The sequence below is a fragment of the Caloenas nicobarica genome, chromosome 21 (genome assembly GCF_036013445.1).
Source record: "Caloenas nicobarica isolate bCalNic1 chromosome 21, bCalNic1.hap1, whole genome shotgun sequence".
NCBI lineage: Eukaryota > Metazoa > Chordata > Aves > Columbiformes > Columbidae > Caloenas > Caloenas nicobarica.
Window position 1 is genome coordinate 3,248,406 of NC_088265.1, and position 20,553 is coordinate 3,268,958.

The following is a 20,553-nucleotide window of genomic DNA, read 5'->3' on the forward strand; positions in this document are numbered from 1 at the left end:
CACACAGGTGGTTCCAGAGGCTTGTCCTTCCCTGCACCGGGAGCCAAAAATAGCAGCAGAAGCAGCATGTGTGACCTTCAGCATCCCCGGGGGTGGCGGCCGTGCCCGCCCTGTGCCGGGGAGCCCACGGGTTCCTGTCCCATGGCCCCGGGAAGCCCCGGCAGCTGCGGCTCCTTCTGCATGTGGGGGCAGCAGGGGGAAGCGGGGTGGGTAGCAGGGGGAAATGGGGGGGTAGCAGGAAGAACCGGGGTGCCTATATCTTCCCGCAGCCCCCCAGGAGCTGCAGTCTGCGCCGGGGACCGGAGCATGGTGCTCGCCTTCGCCCTCCGCCTCCTGGGCAGCTCCGCTTTGCTCCTGGCCACGGCGGCTGGGGCTCAAGGTAAAGGAGAGCGGCGGGTCTGTGCCCCCGGGGCCCTTCCTCCCACTGCCCTCTTCTTCCTCCTTGCTGCTTCTCTCCTCACTGATCCTTTTGCTTCTCGCTGTCGGGCAGATAAGAGCCCTGTGCTGGTCCCAGGTGGAGCTGGGGATGCCAGCCCCTGAGCATCACTGAGCCTCAAAGCTCCCTGAGCGAAAACAACCCCCTGGGATAGCACCAGGGTCCCCTGAGCCCTTCAGCGGCTGGGGAAGTGGAGTTATAACCTCATTACGGGAGGCTGTGGAGAGTCTTTCACAACCTGCCCAGCTTCTCGTAACAAGGGGCTTGACCTATGTGTTTAAACTGCCAAAGTAAAGCTGGTTATGGAGACGGCATTTTACGTCAGTGAGATGAGGAACCTGTTCCAATAATAACTTGTGTTTGAGCTCTGTCAGGCTGAAACTTCTGATAAATAGAAATGCCTTGGGATGAGGTAGGAGAGTAAAATGGCAAAGAAGACTGTGCTGCTTGGCATGTTCAGTTTGAAAGCCCACGGGGCACGAGAGCCTGGCAGGGAGCCTGAGGTGCCTCTTGTTTGGGACAGGGCAGCCAAAACCCCCAGAAACTCAGCTCTGTCTCTGCACTGTGGTTTTGTTTATGTGTTTATGGAGAAGACTTCTGCCCATGTCCCTAATCCCGTTAATTATTCATTGGCATCTTGAGAGAGCAAAGGCTGACCCTCCGCCTTAGCTGGCCACGGTGGCTCAGCGGCAGGCTGGGAGTTGAGTATCAGTGACTGCAAAGGGTTGGCTTACGGTTGTTTTTTTGTCTGTTTGTTTTTCAACTAAGTTAGCACTTTGTGAAAATTTTAAGTTGTATTTTATCTTCTGCTATGCTTGGTTTTCTGTATGCTCAGCTGATGTACGTGCATTCGGTTTGCCAGCCCTGTGGAAGCGACTGTCGTTGCTCATGGGTGCTGTTGGATGCTGGGGAGCTGTGGTTCTCCAGCAAAGCCAACCTGCAAAGTGGTGCGAAGGGCTCAGCCGAGACGGGCTGCACTCCAACAGTCCTTTATCAGTAACCCAAAAGGTATTACCTGAGAGGGGTGTTTCTTTTACCTTCTTTCTACATTCCTGCATCTACTGCAAATATTTGCTGAACGAACAAAAAGCTGCATCCCTGTGGTTTTGATTCTGAATGTCTGCCTGTCTGTCTCTCTTGCTGCCTCTCCATCTCAATGCAAACAAGCCCCAGTTCCCCTGGAAGCACAAGCAGCAAGTTCATGGCCAAGTTCGCCTATGGGTCCCTTGTAAGGTGCAGCAGAGCTTTCACCTTTGCTGGCAAAACCAACGTTTTATTTCTCTCTCTTTTCCAGCCGCCCAATGCCGGCTCCCACGCATCCTGTATGGGAAGGTTGTATCCGCCACTCGCTCTCCCTACAAGAGCGGGGACACCGTGAGCTTTGTGTGCAACACGGGGTACACCTTGCAAGGCTCCCACAGAAGCACCTGCCAAGATAACTCCAGATGGAGCCCACCTCTGCCGGTCTGCAAAAAGGGCAAGTGTCCCAGTGCGGGGGGAAAGCTCCCTCTTGTGTCCTCTCAAATTTGGTGGGAAAGCAAAGCCAGGATGCATCTGTCCTCCTCGCTTCTCAAACCAAAGTGCTGCTAGTTTGGCTCTCAGAGAGGCAGAAACAGAAAGGATCTGGGGTGGGACACGGGTCCTGGCGCAGCCTGCCCTGTTTTGGGCTCCGAGAGGATGGGAAGGGGTTAACCCTGGGCTGAGCTGCTGCCCCTGGGGACTTTTGTGCCTCTGCTTCTGCTCAGATGTGGGACGTTTTCATCTTCCTCCTGGAACGGGAAGCAATCACAACTTCTCGCTGCTCTCACTGCTTCCATGTCCATGTATTTTCTGCCAAACCCCTTGATGCGTCTGTGAGCTCTCCTGTCCGGACCTTCATAATTATGAATAATTTCCTCTGGCCACAGCACAATTAGAACCTTGGTGTTGCTTTTCTTAACTAATAATTTGGTTCAGCAAATGGAACAAAGACTGAGCAGAATTCAGGATATTACCCTGATATTACCCAAACAGTCCTAGTAGCAAACAAAATGGCAAACGGCTGACTTGCAAGGTGATTTCTTTTCTCTCTCCAGAGGTGACGTGTCCTCGGCCACCAAACATCGCCAACGGGCTGCACAGCGGACAGTCCTCGGGCAGGTTTTCCCGGGGAGTGACCGTGTATTACAGCTGCAAGGATGGATTCGAGCTGGTCGGGAACACGTCCATCCGCTGCAGTGAGAGCGGGGTGTGGAGCAGACCCCTGCCCCGCTGCGAAGGTGCGTGGGTGCTTCGTTGCTACATTTGAGGGGTCAGCAGAGAGGATGCTGTATGTCCTGGATGCAGGAACAGCGCTGACGGGTTTATGGCAGCGATGAGAAGGGAGGGGGTGTGCATGCAAGATCTGGCCCATGCACTGAAGTTCATTTAAAGGATGCTGTCCATGTTCCCTGCAGCAATTGGATGTAAGATACCCAAGGTGCAGAACGGGAAGGTCTACAAGCCGCAGAGCACCTACAAAGCTGGAGAGACTCTTCATTTTGACTGCGATGCTGGTTATGATGCAGACACCGATGAGAGTCGGTGCCAGCCCGGGGGGACCTGGGAGCCGGTGCTCGCGTGCGAGAGGGGTGAGTGCGGGAGCTGGAGCATCCCCAAGGGCAGCCCTGCCCGCGGGTGCTTTTGCAGGCAGGAACAGCGTGTGCGGGCAGAGCCGTTCCTGCCATGGGCTTTAACCCAGCAACACAGCATCGCGCCGACTCCCTTCCCCTTGTTCTCTTGCTGAGTTAGACTTTCCATCTCCCTCTTGCAGTCCAGCCGTGCCCCATGCCTCCAGAGGTCACCAACGGAAATCACAACAGCCAGGGAAAAGCAAACTTTACCCTGGGGATGTCTGTAACATACACCTGCAATCCCGGCTACTACCTGGTTGGAAATGACATTGTGTTTTGCAGAGCATCTGGGAACTGGAGCCGGCCCGTCCCTCGGTGTGAAGGTGGGTCTGTGGTCGGTGCCCTCGGGGGAGAAGCTCAAAATGTGGCTCTGAGCACAGGGGACACCCTGACTGTTGTCACTGAGCCCTTAAGTAGCAAATTAAATTCTCCTTTAATGAAATACACAGTTTTATAATACGTGAAGAATGAGCTTACACCCGTGAATCTGGAGCTGGGTATTTCTATCCCCGTGGCTGCACGTGCTGTATCTCTCGCACTGGGGCTGGGTGCTGGTGACCCTGCCGTGTGTGTCCAGAAACTGGCACATCACTTGATGTGACACCGAGGGCAAAGGGGTCTCCAGAGCCAGCACCCTCCGCTCTGGCTGCAGCGCACCCATGGAGACCCAGCTGGGAATGGTGCTGGGGACCAGGCACGGGGCATGACACAGCCTTGGTGGGGAGACTGGATGGATTCTGACGAACCAATTCAACCCTCCCTGTCCAGAAAAGTCAGAGGACAGATGGGGTACCCAAGGGCTGGCTGTCAGGATGGATCTGCCAGCAGCTGGGGTGGGAGCCCTCTGCCACCCCCTGTCACCTTTCCCCATGTCTGACATGCAGATGTTTGAGCTGAGCTGTCTCTCAGGCATCGCCTCTCCCAGGCTCACTCATGGGCTTTTCCCCTCCCTCTCCAGAGGTGACGTGTCCTCGGCCACCAAACATCGCCAACGGGCTGCACAGCGGACAGTCCTCGGGCAAGTTTTCCCAGGGAGTGACCGTGCATTACAGCTGCAAGGATGGATTCGAGCTGGTCGGGAACACGTCCATCCGCTGCAGCGAGAGCGGGGTGTGGAGCAGACCCCTGCCCCGCTGCGAAGGTGCGTGGATGCTTCGTTGCTGGGTGTGGAGCTGGCAGAGAGGATGCTGGTTGTAGGAACAGCGCTGACGGGTTTGTGGCAGCGATGAGAAGGGAGATGGTTGTGTGTGCAGGATCTGGCCCATGCACTGAAGTTCATTTAAAGGATGCTGTCCATGTTCCCTGCAGCGATCGGCTGTGAGATACCCGAGGTGCAGAACGGGAAGGTCTACAAGCCGCAGAGCACCTACAAAGCTGGAGAGACTCTTCACTTTGGCTGTGATGCCGGTTACACCACAAACACCGATGAGAGTCGGTGCCAGCCCGGGGGGACCTGGGAGCCGGTGCTCGCGTGCGAGAGGGGTGAGTGCGGGAGCTGGAGCATCCCCAAGGGCAGCCCTGCCCGCGGGTGCTTTTGCAGGCAGGAACAGCGTGTGCGGGCAGAGCCGTTCCTGCCATGGGCTTTAACCCAGCAACACAGCATCGCGCCGACTCCCTTCCCCTTGTTCCCTCGCTGAGTTAGACTTTCCATCTCCCTCTTGCAGTCCGACCGTGCCCCATGCCTCCGGGGGTCCGCAATGGAAATCACAATGGCCAGGGAAAAGCGTTTTTTACCCTGGGGATGTCTGTAACATACACCTGCGATCCTGGCTACTACCTGGTTGGAAACGCCGTTGTGTTTTGCAGAGCATCTGGGAACTGGAGCCGGCCCGTCCCTCGGTGTGAAGGTGGGTCTGTGGTCGGTGCCCTCGGGGGAGAAGCTCAAAATGTGGCTCTGAGCACAGGGCAGACCCTGACCATTGCAAACAGATCTTCTGGGAAGGTTAATCCTATGTAAGAGTGTTGCACGGTTTAAATTATTATAATTTCCAGCTCTTCTCTTGTGAAGGTGGGGCTGGGGAGGTTTATGCAGATGTTACGTAGCTTTTTTTTTGTTGCAACGTTAACACTCTGTGCGCTTTATTTCCTTTTGTTCCGACTCCTTTCGCACGTCGCTTTGGCACGTCGTCATTTCCAGTGAGTGTCTGCGTAAATCCAGATATAGACAACGGAAGGCAAGTTGATGATCGAGGACTTATCTCTGCACCTGGGCAAACGGTGACATTCCAGTGTCACAAAGGTTACAGCCTGCAAGGCAGCGCTCAGATCTTCTGCCAGGAGGATGGCAGCTGGCACCCTCCTGTCCCCGTCTGCGAGAGACTCCACCGTGACCAGGAGGTCCCAAACAGCCTTAAATCTCAAGGTAAATAACAACACAGCTGCTTGGAGGCACTCTACTATTTTATGCCACTTAACCCCGTTAAAAAAATGGGATTAAACCCTGTGAGTGGAAGATTTAAATATAGCCCGGGCATAAGAACCTGATCCCCTGGAATCCTTTGGGAAAACATGTTGTGTTTGGTTAAGAATGGCTGTATTAATCGAAATAAACCACTTTGCAAGGCAAACTAAACGCCTTTCCTCGTAACAGTGTTTTTTCTGTGCTTGCACCCAGCGTGCCTGTCCTGCCTGATTCTCATATCTGTTTTCTTTCTCAATAGGTGGTTGTGGTGCTCCTACAAGGTTACACTTTGCTGAGCTAAATGAGCAGCATAAAAATGAGATTGATTTTTCTGTTGGGAAGACCGTGCAGTACACTTGCCGACCTGGATATGCTAAACACCCAGGAATGTCACCTACTATTACCTGCCTTGAGAGTGGAGTGTGGTCAGAAGCACTAGAGTTCTGTAAAAGTGAATAGCTCCTTGATTTGGTGTCCGTTGTTCAAGAAGGAATAGGTGCTAGGTTCTGTCCATGCTGCAAAAACCTTGACCTTATGCTGGTGTTCAAATAGTATGTGACTAGTAAAGCCATGTAACCTTATGCTATTCGAAACCCGTTTGGGGAGTAACTGGGAACGTGGGCAGATTGCTGAATTAATAGTTGCATCTGTTGTACTGTGGTATAGATAGGTAGAAGCCTAAAATGAGGTTTTTTTCCTTCACCAGAGAAAAAATGCAATCATCCTGGTGAACCTGCGAATGGAAAAATCAGTTTCCTAACAGATCTCCAGTTTGGGTCAACAGTGCACTACAGCTGTGAAGAAGGGTAAGTCCTGGGTTTGGCTACTGCTTAACACAGCAAGGAGAGATGTATTAGGTAAGTCCCCCTTTCTTCCTCCTATTCATTCAGTCCCAACAAACGGATTCTATACAGAAGCCACTGTATAGAGTTCTGTGCCTATATAACACATATGGTGTTCCCTATCTTATGTATACATGTATATACTATGAATTGGTCGGGCAGAGTGATCACAGCGTCCGAGGCGGTTGGGAGGAGACAAAACTGCAATGACTTGGGATGAATGTCCAACCCTTTTAACACCAGGCACAGGCTCATCGGACAATCCAGCAGACGATGTGAGATTTCGGGCAGACGTGTTGAGTGGAGCGGCAACGTTCCCATTTGTCAGCGTAAGTAGCTTATAGGTCCATGGGTTTGCGTGGATTTGGTAAATATTTCCTAGCAGAGAATGCCACATCTTTCCAATCAAAGCTTTCACGGGGAATTTCCCTGCTCTGTGGGCATGCAAAATATCAGAAGGTTTTGATGCTACAAGAAAATGTCCTGGCAAAAGGTACAAGATCTCAAGTGGGTTATGGGAAGTGATGTCTCACTTGGAGCTTCTTCAGCAGGACTTGGGTCTCCTGTCTCTGACTAACATTACAAGAGAGGAAGGGAAAATATTATTGTTAGATGGAGGGAGACCAAGGCACAACCCTAAGGAGAGTCAGAGAGCGTTGGGAGGGCCAGAAGCGGAATCCCAAAGTCCCAAACCACCAGCTCTCTGAGCGCAGATAACTGTTGTTGTACCCAAAGAGATGCTGTGCTGCACCTCAGCAATTACACCCCGTGCTTCTCTGCTCATTAGGTACTGTTGCTGATTAGCTGATAGTTTCATATAAGTAATAAACATTTACTGATACATTCTGGGATTTTGAAGCATTTTACAGATTCTCCAGGTACATATTAACCCAAGGTGACATACAGATTGCTGCCTGTGCATGCCTTTGCACTGTGTGCAGCTGAAAAACCAGGATTTTACACAGGTGGTACAAAAGAAATATTTGCTTTTTTATTTCTTAAACAGTAGAAAAGATAAGGTATGTAGGTATTTCCTCCATAAAGGTTTGTCTTACTGCTCTGCTTTCTAACTGCCATAGAAATAGCTGGCCAAGGAGATGGGATCCCGTTGCCTACAAAGTCTGAACTAGAAGTTCACCTCATTGCAGTTACTCCATCTCTAGGACAAGTGCTTATGCCCCCTAGATGGAGAGATGTAAAGTACTTTGGTGGTCTCATATTGAATTTGGAAGCCTTGCTCTGCACCCCTGCAGGGATCCCTTGTGAGCCGCCTCCGGACATCCCCAACGGGAAGCACACGGGCAGGCTGCTGGACGGATTCCACTTCGGCACGTCGGTGACGTACACCTGCAACGCCGGGTACCCGCTGCACGGAGAGCCCAACATCCACTGCACCACCCGCGACGGCCAAACTGGCGTGTGGAGCGGCCCCCCGCCGCAGTGCGGAGGTAGGGTTGTGTGTGCGCATCCCAAAACTCGGCTGCAATCCTCCCGGCGCTGCCGCTCCGTGTTCAGAAAGCTTAGGAAACTTCCCGAGAGCTGCACTTCTTGCCCAGGCGCCTGCTAGAGGGCAGGATTTGATCTGCGGCCATGGCTGGACCAGCCTCGAGCATCCCCGGCCTCATCTTACGGTTCGGGTCTCTCAGTTTTTGGCATCGCTGGACACAGGCAGCACATCCTCTGTGGGGATATTATTTTCAGACTAGTGTCTAACCCTGTTTCCCCCCAAAATAAGACAGAGTCTTCTATTAATTTTTGTTCCAAAAGATGCGTTAGGGCTTATTTTCAGGGGATGTCTTATTTTTCCATAAACAACAATCTACACTTATTCTTGAAAAAAAAAAAAAGAACCTTTTATCAAATACAGACATGTCATCACATTCTGGAACATCATCATAACTCCCCAAACCCTGAATTCTATCGTGAATTTCTTGTGACTCTGTTTCCTTTCTCCACATACAACAATCTGCATTTACCGACATTCATGAACAAAAATCAACATTTATTCAAATACATTCTGTTGCCAAAAAATTTTACTTTTTTTACACGTATAGCTGCCTGGACACTATTTAAATTGACTTTTTAAATGAACTGTAGCTAGGGCTTATTTTTGGAGTAGGGCTTATATTTCAAGCATCCTTGAAAATCCTGAAAAATCACACTAGGTCTTATTTTCGGGGTAGGACTTATTTTCGGGGTAGGTCTTATTTTGAGGGAAACAGGGTAAACAGGATTGCAGCTGTTAAGTGGCTTTGCAGCCGCACAGCTCTACACTGTGCAAGTGCCTGCTTTGAGGATGTGCGCTTCTTTTCCAGAGGCGAGATGTCCTGTCCCACGGGTCCAGAATGGGAGAATAGTGTCTCCTAGGACTGCCTACGCACACAAGGACACCGTCACTTTTGAGTGTGAGCCAGGCTACGTTCTACGCGGCCACAGAGCGGTACAATGCCAACTAAATAACACCTGGGAGCCGCCCGTGCCAGTCTGCGAGCAGGGCAAGTGTTCGAACAGCGTTTGTTCGTGTTAACCTTCCCCTTGGTCTCCCAAATCTGCATTTTCTTGGCTCCTTTGACAACTGGGCTGGCTTATCTTTCTCGGTAGCTGGCTGCAATGCACCTCCCAGCCTGGCGTTTGCTGAGCTGAAGGAGCCGTACGACAACCAGACCATCTTTCCCGTGGGGAGGACAGTGAATTACGTCTGCCGGCCCGGGTACACCCAGCACCTGGGGATGCCACCAGCCATCACGTGCCTCGAGAATCAGACGTGGTCTGTGGCGCTGGAGTTCTGCAAAAGTACGTCCTGCAAGTGCTGAAAAAAAACCCCTAAAGCGTCAGGCTTGGCTGGATTTCTGCGCTTTTTTTTCTGGCTTTATGGGGGTTTTTTATGCAGTCTGCTCTCTGTCAGCATCCCTGGGTGGGATGCGAGGGAGCAGCTGATGGTGGCTGATGTTCCCTTCCAGGGAAACAATGTGCTAACCCAGGCGACCCGGAGAATGGCAGAGCTGTTGTCCTGACCGACCTCCTCTTTGGGTCCAAAGTGAACTACACTTGCAACGAAGGGTGAGTCTTGCTGAACTCAGCTGCCAAGTGAGAGCGAAGCAGATTTTCAGCTTCACATGAAGCTGCCAAGTCAAAAGCCTTGGCTGCCACTTACAGGTGTTGTAAAGGAATCTCAGGTGTCTTAAGGTAAGTTAATAAATCCTTCTGTGTGACTCCAGGTACAAGCTGGTGGGAGGCTCTCAGAGAACATGCGAGGTCTCCGGCACACGTGTCTCGTGGAGTGGAGATGCTCCTGTCTGCCAGCGTGAGTACACCACAACAAAAGGCCCTTGGAGATGGCTTGCAAGAGAAAGTGGCACATCTTCCAGGCCAAAGATTTTACGGCAAAAGATTTCTCAAGTTGCTCTGTGTGTCAAATCTTTCATGTTTCTTTTAATTTTTGTTTGGTTTGGATGTTTCTGAAAATGCTTCCTGGTCCAAACTGGGAAAACCATTCATATTTCAAACTCCTTGTTGCTGGGGTAAGTGTTACGTGTAGGAATGGTGTGGCCAGTGTCTCTCTGCACGTGTCATGAATGGTGATGGAAAAGGGGGTAAGACTTGTCCCACAGCCTTCAGACACAGGTGGCAAAGAAGCAACTCTCAGGAGAGTGTGGGTTTTCCTTCCCACATGTGGTTCTTCCCGTCAAAGTTTTGTGTCAGGATAATTTGGGTCACGGTATCCAGAATGCATTACTGCTGAAACAGTTTCGTCCCCGTCCCTTCCCTCTCTGGGAAGCGCGTGCGTCCTGCAAACCCCGGGCGCTTCTGCAGAACCGATGCTGAAATCCACCTTGCACCCACCGACAGGAAGGCAGCTCAGGTGGCAAACACTTATTCAAACGAGTTAATGGAATTAATTGTCTCCCTCCTTTGGTTTTTGAAGGTTGGATTTTTAGCTGGTTTTTTTTCTTGCCCTCTCCCATATTTCTTATCAGCCTTTCTTTCGCAGAGGTGAAGTGTCCTCCTCCTCCGGGCATCGCCAACGGGAAGGCCAGCGGCCAACCCTCGGCCACCCACCTGCCGGGCTCGGCCGTGCTCTACACCTGCAGGGACGGCTACTCCCTGGTGGGGAACGGCTCCATCATCTGCACCGCCGCGGGCACGTGGAGCCGGCCCCGGCCCCGCTGTGAAGGTGTGCGGCTGTTGGCTTCTTTCCATAGAATCACAGGATGGTTTGGGTTGAAGGGACCCTCAAAGCTCATCCAGTGCCACGAGCAGGGACATCTGCACCAGCTCAGGTTGCTCAGAGCCCCGTCCAGCCTGGCCTGGGATGTCTCCAGGGATGGTTCAGCCACCACCTCTCTGGCCAACCTGGGCCAGGCTCTCACCGCTCTCAGGGGCAACAATTTCTTCCTCGTGTCCAGCCTGAATCTCCCTCCTTTAGCTTAAAACCATCACCCTTTGTCCTATCATAACACACCTTGCTTTCTTTCCCCAGGCCCCTTCTTGCTTCTTGTCTCTCGATCTAATTGCTGCCTTGTGCTCTTCACTTCCAGCAACCGGCTGCAAGAGACCAGAGATCCAGAACGGAAGAACAACGGGGCTGGAGACCGTGTACAGAGTCACAGACGTTGTTGTCTTCCAATGTGATTTTGGTTACGCCTTGAAGGGCTCTCAAGAGTCTCAGTGCCAGTTTGGGGGCACGTGGGACCCTCCTGTCCCCATCTGTGAGAAGAGTAAGTGTCAGCAACCACCACACCTTGCCAGTGAAGGTACCCTAAGGGCCACCCTCCAGGACTGGAAAGGAAAAACTTGCAAACATCCATCCTCCCATCTTCATAATCCCCATTCAGACATTTGTAACACTGAGCTCTCACCTCCTTAAATGAATCTGCAAAGAGAGCGAGCCAGGCTGGTGTCTCATCTTGTTCACAACCATGGAAAGGCCAGAGCAAGCTGTTCGGGCCACAGCTGGAAACTAATCACTGTAAATACCTAAACAGCAAGACATTATCTTCCCTGATGTCAATAAGCTAGAAGAAAATGAAGGCAGGAAGATGGGTGAGGGTAGGATGGAAACATAATTCATACATTGATGTCTCTAGCTGTTTGGTAAAAGTTAATGGGAAAGAAAGCAGTTAAAAGGCTGCTTTACCCTACAGTGGGTGTTTGTAGTACCAGCTCTTCACGAGTTATGACTTTTTCCCCTCCTTGTAGTGCTACAGTGTCCTTCCCCTCCAAACATCAAAAATGGCCAGCATGCGAGTAAGGATGTGAAAGTGTTCATCCCCGGAATATCAGTAAAGTACTACTGTGACCCGGGGTATGTCCTTACCGGGAAAACAACAGTTTCTTGTTTGACATCTGGAACCTGGAGCATCCCTTATCCCCACTGTGAAGGTGAGCTGTGAATGCTGTCGCCCATACTGAAAAGGGCGACCCTTGTGTTCGCACAGCTTTATTGAATTTTAACCTTGCAAAAAGAAAAGGGAAACCCCCAGCTCCGGCAGCTGCCTCCCCAGCTCACGCTCTGCTGCTTTTCGCCTCTAGTGATCAACTGTGCAAGCCCCACCATCCAGAATGGAGATGTGGCTGAAGGACAGAGCGCTGTGTACCCTCCCGGGGCCAACGTCACCTTCCAGTGTCACCCGGGCTTTGTGCTGCGGGGTAGCAATGAGGCCAAGTGCCAGCTCGGTGGCCACTGGGCACCTGCTGTCCCCACCTGTGAGCCAGGTGAGCACCAGCACACGGGGCTTTAGAAAGAGGATGCTCGGAGCCACCCTTGTGCTGGAGGGGCCCTGAGGTCCTGCTCTCTGCCGCGCTCGCATCGCTTCGGGTGTGACAGTGTTTTGTTGGGTTACAAACGCTGGGCAAAATCACCAATCTCTGCTCCTGCCCTGTTAGCGCTGCCTTGTCCCCCTCCTCCCGTCATCGCCCACGCCACGCACAGCGCGGAGCTGGGGACAAACTTCACCAGCGGCATGTCCGTGAGCTACAGCTGCAATCCCGGCTACCTTCTTGTTGGGGAGGCGCAGCTTAATTGTACTTCTTCTGGAGCTTGGAGCATCCCTGCCCCGCGGTGTGAAGGTGCCTTTTTCACTTGTGAATATGCTGGTGATGCAAAGGGATTATGGGAGGGAAGAAGGGGAGAAAAGTGAAAATCCACATATGTGTGCTTACAGAGTCTCAGTCCTCTAGTGCTAAACAGGAAAATGAAACGGAAAACCCAAAGCCCGTCCCGTTCTCAGTGCAGATTTCCCTCCCCATAGGACGGCTGTGTCCCTCTCCATCAGCAATTGACCATGGCCAGCACGACGGTGAGGATGTGAAACTGTTCGTGCCTGGAAAGTCTGTAAACTACAGCTGCGACCCCGGCTATTCTCTTGTTGGAAAAACAACTCTCTACTGTATGGTCAATGGAAGCTGGAGCATCCCTTATCCCTGGTGTGAAGGTGAGCTGTGAATGCTGTACCCATGGAGAAAAGGGAGACCGTTGTGCTCACACAGCTTTATTGAATTTTAACCTCACAAAAACAAAGGGGGAACCCCCAGCTCACGCTCTGCTGCTTTTCACTTCCAGTGACCAACTGCACAAACCCCACCATCCAGAATGGAGATGTGGCTGAAGGACAGAGCGCTGTGTACCCTCCCGGGGCCAACGTCACCTTCCAGTGTCACCCGGGCTTTGTGCTGCGGGGTAGCAATGAGGCCAAGTGCCAGCTCGGTGGCCACTGGGCACCTGCTGTCCCCACCTGCGAGCCAGGTGAGCATCTATCCTGTGCTCAGCTAATCCTGGAGCTGTCAAACTTCCCAACCTGCAGAACTGACATGGGGAGGGTCTAAATATGCTTCCAGCACACGCAGGAGCTGTGTCACTTTGGCTTTGTGCGCGCATCCTTCCTGCATGTCACCCCGTCCATGACCTCTTTGCATTTTGTTTTGTCCTCTTTAGTGCTGCTGCAATGTCCTTCACCTCCGAATATTGACAAAGGAAATCACAACAGCCAGGATTTGGAAGTTTTCACTGCTGGGATGGTGGTCAACTACAGCTGTGACCCTGGCTACAGCCTCCAGGGAGAGGCATCGATTTACTGCACCGACTCTGGAAACTGGAGCCTCCCTCTTCCCCAGTGTGCAGATACATCGTGGTTCCAAGGTGGGAGTTATGGATAGTCTGGGAATTTCTGTCATTGAAAGCCTGTAGGATGTTTCCTTTCCCTTACTCTTTCCAAAATTGTGAATCCTTCAGTCCTTCCCCTTTGTTTTCAGTTTTGCTCGTAAACTTTCAACTACATATGCATTTAAAAGCAATTTTACATAGCGGATATCCCTATTTTTCTCTGTATTTTCTTTCCTGATAGGTGGCTGTGGTGCACCTCCAAACTTAACCTTTGCTAAGCTGACTGAGGAATATAAAAATCTGACCGAGTTTCTTGTTGGGGACACCGTGCGATACAGCTGCCAGCTGGGATACATGAGACACCCTGGAATATCCCCAACGCTGACATGCCTCAAAAACCACACGTGGTCTGAAGCGCTAGCGTTTTGTAAAAGTGAATAGCTCCATCAGTTTGGTTGTTGAAAATTGTTTAAGTTACATTTGTGGGTTTCCGAAAGCAATTCTTTCAAAAAATGATTCATACATGGCTTTACTAGTCACATAGTTTGGGCAGCTATTGGCCTTTTAAAAAATCCCGTTCTTTATTGGTGTCTCAATGTGGACAGATCCTTAAGATACCTTCTCATAGTGCATCACACAACTGCAAGGGAGGAATTTAAACTCAGCCTTGTTCTTTCCCAGGGAAACAGTGTAAATACCCAGAAACACCAAAGAATGGCAGAGTTGTTGTTCTGACAGATCTTCTTTTTGGGTCAACCGTGAGCCATACGTGTGAAGACGGGTGAGTCCCACGCTGCCTTTGCTGACTCTGTTTTCTGAGCTCCGTGTTGGGCAACTTCCAGTAAATCTTAGAGCCCACCCCTCTGCACAGGCCATTCTTCCCCAGAATTCATATTTTGCTTCCAGTTATGCCACAGTCACCTGCTCAGTAAAGGGACAAGCGTCTCTCATTTTTTCCCCTGCCTATGCTCAGTATATTATTTTGCAAACTTCAGTTTCAGTTGCCTTCTCAGACGGCCACTCTCAGGGCAAGCGAGCATCTGCTGCGAGGAGGCTCCAGCGGATTGGAAATCACTTGGGGCTGAGTCCTGATTTAGCGCCTGCCCGATCTCACCTACAGGGATCTGGGATCGTTGTTGTTCCTCTGGAATCTGGGAAGAACCAACTTGGGGGTCCTTTCATTCCCCCGTGTCAAACCAACAGGAAAATCTCGGTGACTGGCCAGAATTAGGAGGCTGCAGAAGGAAATTTGGGGGGTACTGTAAGAGCATAATTCAAGCTCAATGACTGGGTGCCGACTGCTGGTTTTTTGTGTGTAACTCCAGGCATCGGCTGGTTGGACAGTCTCACAGGCGATGTGAGATTTTCGGAGCAGATGTCGCATGGAGTGGAGTTCTCCCTCTTTGTCAGAGTAAGTAGGTCACCGCTAGATCCAGCCCAGAACTGCCAAATTAAGTCCTTCAAATTAAAAAGTGGCATTTCCTTAAAATAAATAGAACCTGGAGGAATAAGAGTTTTCAAGCATAATATTCCTCTAGGATTGCTTTGTTTTGCTTGCTTGGTTGGTTTCTTCTAAAAATATTCCAGATGCTAGCTTTTGATCTTTCAGAGTTACGTAGAATGAAGAGTTGTGAGATGCCCACAGGGATTTGTCTCTTTTGTTTCACAAACATAAATAATAAATTAAGGAAGAAATGTGTCTTGCAGTAGAAGAGTGGGATATTGAGTAAAACTGAACTGAGATCTTCCAAATACTGTACTGTGCTGTACAAACCACAAGGCTGTTTTACAGGGTTTGATCATTGCAATTAGTCTTTCCTTCAGTTGAAATTGCTTTGGAAGGCATGAGGATGGTATTGTAAAGCAGTCATGAGACTGACTAATAGCGCTTATGATTTTCTACACCATTTAATGCATTTACTTGGAATGTAGTTGCATAATTCTGTTTACAGGCACAAAACTATGCCTATATATACAATAATGTGGTAAACCTAGGGTACCTAAAGGAACTAAAAACCCCTCAATTATTGAAATTATTCTTCTGCGAGTCTTTTATTACTACCCATGAAACTCTTCTGAGCAGCGGCACATTACGGGTGGACTTTATATGTGCATCAGTTACAGCATCCACATGGCTCCCCCTTTGAGATAAATTTATTTTTCAGAGGTGGTATGTCCAGCCCCACAGATCCAGAATGGGAGGGTATCTGGTCTTAAATATCACTACACATACAACGATACTGTGAGATTTAAGTGCCGTAAAGGTTTCACCTTGCGAGGCCATCGCACGGCTCGGTGCCAGGCGGATAAAACGTGGCATCCTCCGGTACCCGTTTGTGAGCGGGGTAAGTGTCTGCGCTTGTTACCATTGCAGATCCCTCCCCGACTGCTCCTACCACTCACCAAAGCCAAAGTTGACTTTATTCATCCTGTTTGCTCCAACTGCTTTAAGGAGAAACCAGAAATTGTTCCTTTTATTTATGACTCTCTTCTCACACAGCAGATAAGCCAGGTTTTGGGTAATGCTGTAAGTATGAGAGCGATTTGCACTATTCCCACTCTGCTTGTTGCAATCATAATCCACGTTCTCTTCGTTTCTCGGAAGTGAGAAATGTGGTAGCTTCATGGCAGGACATTGACTGTCAGAGAGGAGTGACAGTTTTTTTGCTAGAAATATAAAGGCGGGATGATGGAAAACAAACGTAAATTTGTGTGCTGTATTTGCTTAACCAAATGTGTATTTTAAACTCTTAATGCTGCATCTAGATGGAGTGGCAGAACACTATCATCATCCTGATACCACAGTGAAGCCAGGTAGGTCTATTATAAGAAGATATACTAAACACTAACTCTTCCTCCCAACCCGTCCTGCTTTCTGCAGTGAAGGTTATTTGCACTCTTCTTACTCTCTTGCTATCACCTTTTTTATAACTGAACATCACCTTCTCGCCCTCTCCTCTTTCCGTAGTGAAGTGTCAGCCTCCTCCAAGCACTGAAGGGCAATGTTCCTTTGTGTAGGAAGAAATGTGGGTGATGCTTTAGAGATGATTTGGGGTGAAGTGAGTGCGGAGGGTTGGGCAGAGCTGGCTCTGTGCGTCAGGTTCAGCGAGCATACAGCCGTCTACAGATGCTCAAAAGTTTCCCCTCTTGCCTGTATGAGCTCTGTTTTGACCTGCATTTCTCTTTTTTTTAAGTGCTGCGCTGTTCCAAGCCTGCAGATATCACCCATGGGTCTCTCAGTGGCCCAGCAAAAGCTTTTTTTACTCCTGGAGCATCTGTAAGATACATCTGTGAGCCCGGATTCTCTCTCGTTGGGCCAGCATCCATTTATTGCACAGAGTCCGGAGCCTGGAGCCATCCTCCTCCTGTCTGCCAAGGTGTGTTTCTGTTGCAGAGACCTAAGAAGAAAGGATATTTAACATATGACTTGCCTTAGGGAAAGGTTTGTATTAAGGATTAAATCCGAGCCCTCTACTACAGAATGAGCGATAAGAACAAGATCAAGTTTATACCCATTTCCAGGGTTACAAAATCAGTTATTCAGCCTAGGTGAAGAAATTAAAAGGGAACAATCAAGGCTGCAAAGGTGCCTTACCTTCTCTCTGGCAGTCCGCCAGGATCCTCATGTCAACACCGTCGTTTGTCTCTCCCCGACTTCCCAGTTGTCAGGTGTTTCCATCCTCCAAACATCACCAACGGGAAGCTGAACGGCAACATCTCCGACACTTTTTCCTACGGAGCATCCGTATCCTACAGCTGCGACCCTGGTTATTCGCTCGTTGGGAACGCTTCCATCAAGTGCACGGTGTCGGGAGCCTGGAGCCGGCCTCCCCCTCGGTGCAAAGGTGTGTTAGTGCTTACTCTGCTCACGTTTGGAATTCTTGCGGGCAGAACCATGAATTCCGGAAGGCAATTTTAATTCTTGCACTTTTTTTTAAATCCCTGATCTTGTTGCTACGAATGAGTTGTATAGTAACTTTCCTCTATTAGAACCTTTTTAGAAGAAGAGCAGAAACTTTTTCCCTTTCCTTTCCTCCCCTTTTTGTGTGTCTCACTCCGCAGTAATCACTACCAGCAAACAAGGATGTGATTACATCAGAGAAGTTGTCTCTGATGCATGATCTGTAGGGTCCACGTGAGCCTGGCTATTTCCTTTTTGGCAAATGCCTCTATATCTGTGACTTGGCTCACTGGGAATCTCCGTCATCAGGTAAACTTGACTAAAGGCAAATTTATTCCTGTGTTCCTCCATGGAAAACTGGACATTCACTGGAATAAATTCATTACCCACCCAGGGCGCTTCCTTGGTGGAGCTGCACCCACCTCGGTGACACAAGAGTTGAAACACGCTTTGATAACAATGAGAGGAAATACTGAACCAAGCGCTTATGTAAATAAGTCAGAGGCTCTTTAAAGGAAGCAGTCTCACAGAAAAATTCTCCACATTCTCGTGGGTTTGAAGTGTCCTTAGTGACTATTACATGTGAAAGTAAAAACAAATATTAAAAAAAAAAGACAGGAAACAATGGTTAAAAGTTACGCTTTGACGTTACCCCTTTGGTCTCCACTGAGAAGCTTCTCCAGAATTCTTGGGGTTGGACTGTCAAAGGTGATTAGACATGTAAATTGAAGCTACTAGCTCACTTCATTGAAATCAGTGGTATAAACAGCTCAGGTGGCTGGACTAATTAATAAATTAATTATTGGTAAATAATATGGCGGGTGACATCTTTTAAGAGCAAGGGACTTGTACACACTAGAAGTGGGGTATAGGCGGTTGGCTCTAAAGAGCTCTTCTGCAGCCACAAAGCAAGGAATTACCCTGTGGAATAAGAATTACCCTGTGGAATAAGAATTAATTCCTGGTTCAATTCGGAAAGAATTCAAGAACAATGCCTTAAATAACCCTCAGTTTCATTTCTTGTATTTTATAGAATCATAGAATCACTTATGTTCCTTCTCATTAAATGTCCTTTTAAAATTTCTTTTTACTTCTAATTTCAGAGATGAGATGTGTATTCCCAGAAGTTCAAGGTGTTAAGAAAGCTGTACAAGGAAATACTTATCGCTCTGGGACTAACGTCACCCTTGAATGTGACGATGGTTACACGTTGGAAGGCATCAGTCAGATTCAGTGCCAAGAGGACTTGAGCTGGGACCCTCCTGTCCCGGCCTGTAAACTGAGTGAGTGAAATGTAAATGAAGCAAAGACAAACCAGTAACATGCAAATGCAGTTTAAACACGCAAATGTCTGTTTTAAATATATATATACACATATAATTGTATGATTTTTAAGAAATACTGTATTGTAGGCCTTAGCAGCAAAAGCTTTGCGTGATTCAAAACGATTAACCGCAGCTGAGAAACACTGTATTTTGTTAAATAGTTTGTTGATTTTTCTTTTTCTCTTCCCTTCAGCATCACACAAGTCTGGTTCAGTAGGCTTAGGTAAGCAGCTTAGAAATGTTTCCGTGGCCGATCTTTAGCAGCGGCCTCCGCGGCACCGTTTCTCTCTGCTTCCTTTGAAGATACGCCCTGTTACGTCTTTTGTGCCAATGTGCTTTAAAACATAAAATGAGAATAATATGTGCTCTTCTCTCTCAGGAGTGGCAGCCGCGGGAGTCCTGCTTCTCCTGGGGGCAGGCGTTGTCTGGAAAATTATTTCTAAGCAGAAGGAAGGGTAAGGCGGCCTTTGGGATGTTCATGCGTGTCCTTTGTTGCCAAGTCCCAAGTTTTAAACACTTTATGGACTTGAAATATTTGCCTGAGCCTGCCTGGGTCTCGTGATTTTGTATCTTCAGCTCATTCTTGCAAACTGTACAAGGGACAGCGAGCTGGAATCGATGGTGCGGTTATGTTTTATTTCTTTTCCTAAGAGGAAATCAACCTAAGTGTTCTTCATAAACCAATACAGTTCACTGTTTTCTTATTTTTCACTTAGCTATTATAATACACACGAGAACTGCAGTTACCAAACCCCTCTGAATGAGACAACTGAACAGAAACATTCATGTCTTCCACAGAAGGTATAGATTTCTATTCCTCAACATAAAATATCACTTATAGCCACAAACTTCTGTTGTTCCAGTAGAAAATTCTTTCCCCTCAATTCTGGTAAAACGCTTTCTTTTGTTGAATAAAAGAGACTGTTTTAAACATCCTGGGGTTTTTAAACATCCTATTTTTCTTTCTGATACCACCCTCTGTGTGTGTTTCCTTTTCCATAATCTGAATAGATGACATTCCTGGGTCAGACTCTCGGGCTTCTGACATAAATTTGCTTTTGTGTGTTAGGATTGCCTACAATGCTGGAGAGCTTGCTCTCCAAAAAACTACCTTAAACAGCTTTAGCATAAGAAAATGACACTGACCTGGGCCTTTAGGGGGTTTTGCGTGCTTTTACACTTGCTGCAATGCCATTTTTACTTACAGACGATCTACTTTCTACACCGAATCTATTGCAGATAACAATGAATTTTCACTGTTAGCAGCACTCTGAAAATAATCAGCTTTGGCACCCTTAAACACTAACACTTTTTTTGCCTTTTTTTTTTCTTTCCTTTTTTTTTTTTTTAAGGCTAATTCCCCCTCTGAAACAATGCATTTCCCAGAAATTATGATGTAATCTCTAGACATCAGTGTGAACACAGGAAAAGTCCAATTTTAACACCAGCATGTCATTTTTTTCCTAGGCCGGGCATCTGTGCTTCTGCTAACCAGGCATCGGAGTCGTTCTCCATACAGAGAGCGGCTGCAAGGAAACATTGCTCATGTTGAGACTGAAAGTCTGTGGCAAAAAAAGAGGCACTTTACCGCAGAATCAGATAATGTTCCTTGTGCTCCCGTTAATTACTGCAGAGATCTAATGAAGTTCAAATCGCACCCAGTACAGATGCTGTTTCAGAGGGATTTCTGGGTCCTGCTGCCATCTGAGGAGCATTTGCCTATTTGCGAACCCTGCGATAAGCAAGATCCGTGGAAGCGTTCTTGCGCCTGCGTGGGACTCATCATTTCTTAAACCCAATGTTGTCTTAATTAGCAACTGTATTCACATCTGCAGCTCTGTGATTGCGTCCAGGAGCGCTTATTTGCACCGTTCCCCTACGAATGCTTCGCCTAA

General features: G+C 48.9%; 1 protein-coding gene across 1 annotated transcript; it reads left to right on the forward strand.

The window, feature by feature from the left end:
* The first annotated feature begins 306 nt into the window (after positions 1-306).
* On the forward strand, positions 307-20,149 carry CR1 (complement C3b/C4b receptor 1 (Knops blood group)). The gene is made up of 37 exons (XM_065649676.1): positions 307-379; positions 1,731-1,913; positions 2,512-2,694; positions 2,872-3,045; positions 3,228-3,410; positions 4,046-4,228; positions 4,396-4,569; positions 4,752-4,934; positions 5,225-5,449; positions 5,748-5,939; positions 6,195-6,294; positions 6,574-6,659; positions 7,584-7,778; positions 8,646-8,825; positions 8,932-9,123; positions 9,291-9,390; positions 9,549-9,634; positions 10,322-10,504; positions 10,869-11,048; positions 11,530-11,712; positions 11,863-12,045; positions 12,217-12,399; positions 12,582-12,764; positions 12,893-13,075; positions 13,265-13,468; positions 13,674-13,865; positions 14,114-14,213; positions 14,758-14,843; positions 15,598-15,777; positions 16,199-16,246; positions 16,627-16,809; positions 17,095-17,277; positions 18,437-18,616; positions 18,852-18,881; positions 19,038-19,113; positions 19,375-19,459; positions 20,126-20,149. The coding sequence occupies exons 1-37, from the start codon at positions 307-309 to the stop codon at positions 20,147-20,149; spliced, it is 5,541 nt and encodes a 1,846-aa protein (XP_065505748.1).
* Positions 20,150-20,553: the final 404 nt, after the last annotated feature.

Bases quoted from the DNA above. Each gene is read 5' to 3' on its own strand.
- CR1 (XM_065649676.1), top strand. From the start codon at position 307: ATGGTGCTCGCCTTCGCCCTCCGCCTCCTGGGCAGCTCCGCTTTGCTC. The intron at 6,660-7,583 runs GTAAGTAGCTTA...GCACCCCTGCAG, and splicing joins CAACGTTCCCATTTGTCAGC to GGATCCCTTGTGAGCCGCCT. The intron at 13,469-13,673 runs GTGGGAGTTATG...CTTTCCTGATAG, and splicing joins AGATACATCGTGGTTCCAAG to GTGGCTGTGGTGCACCTCCA.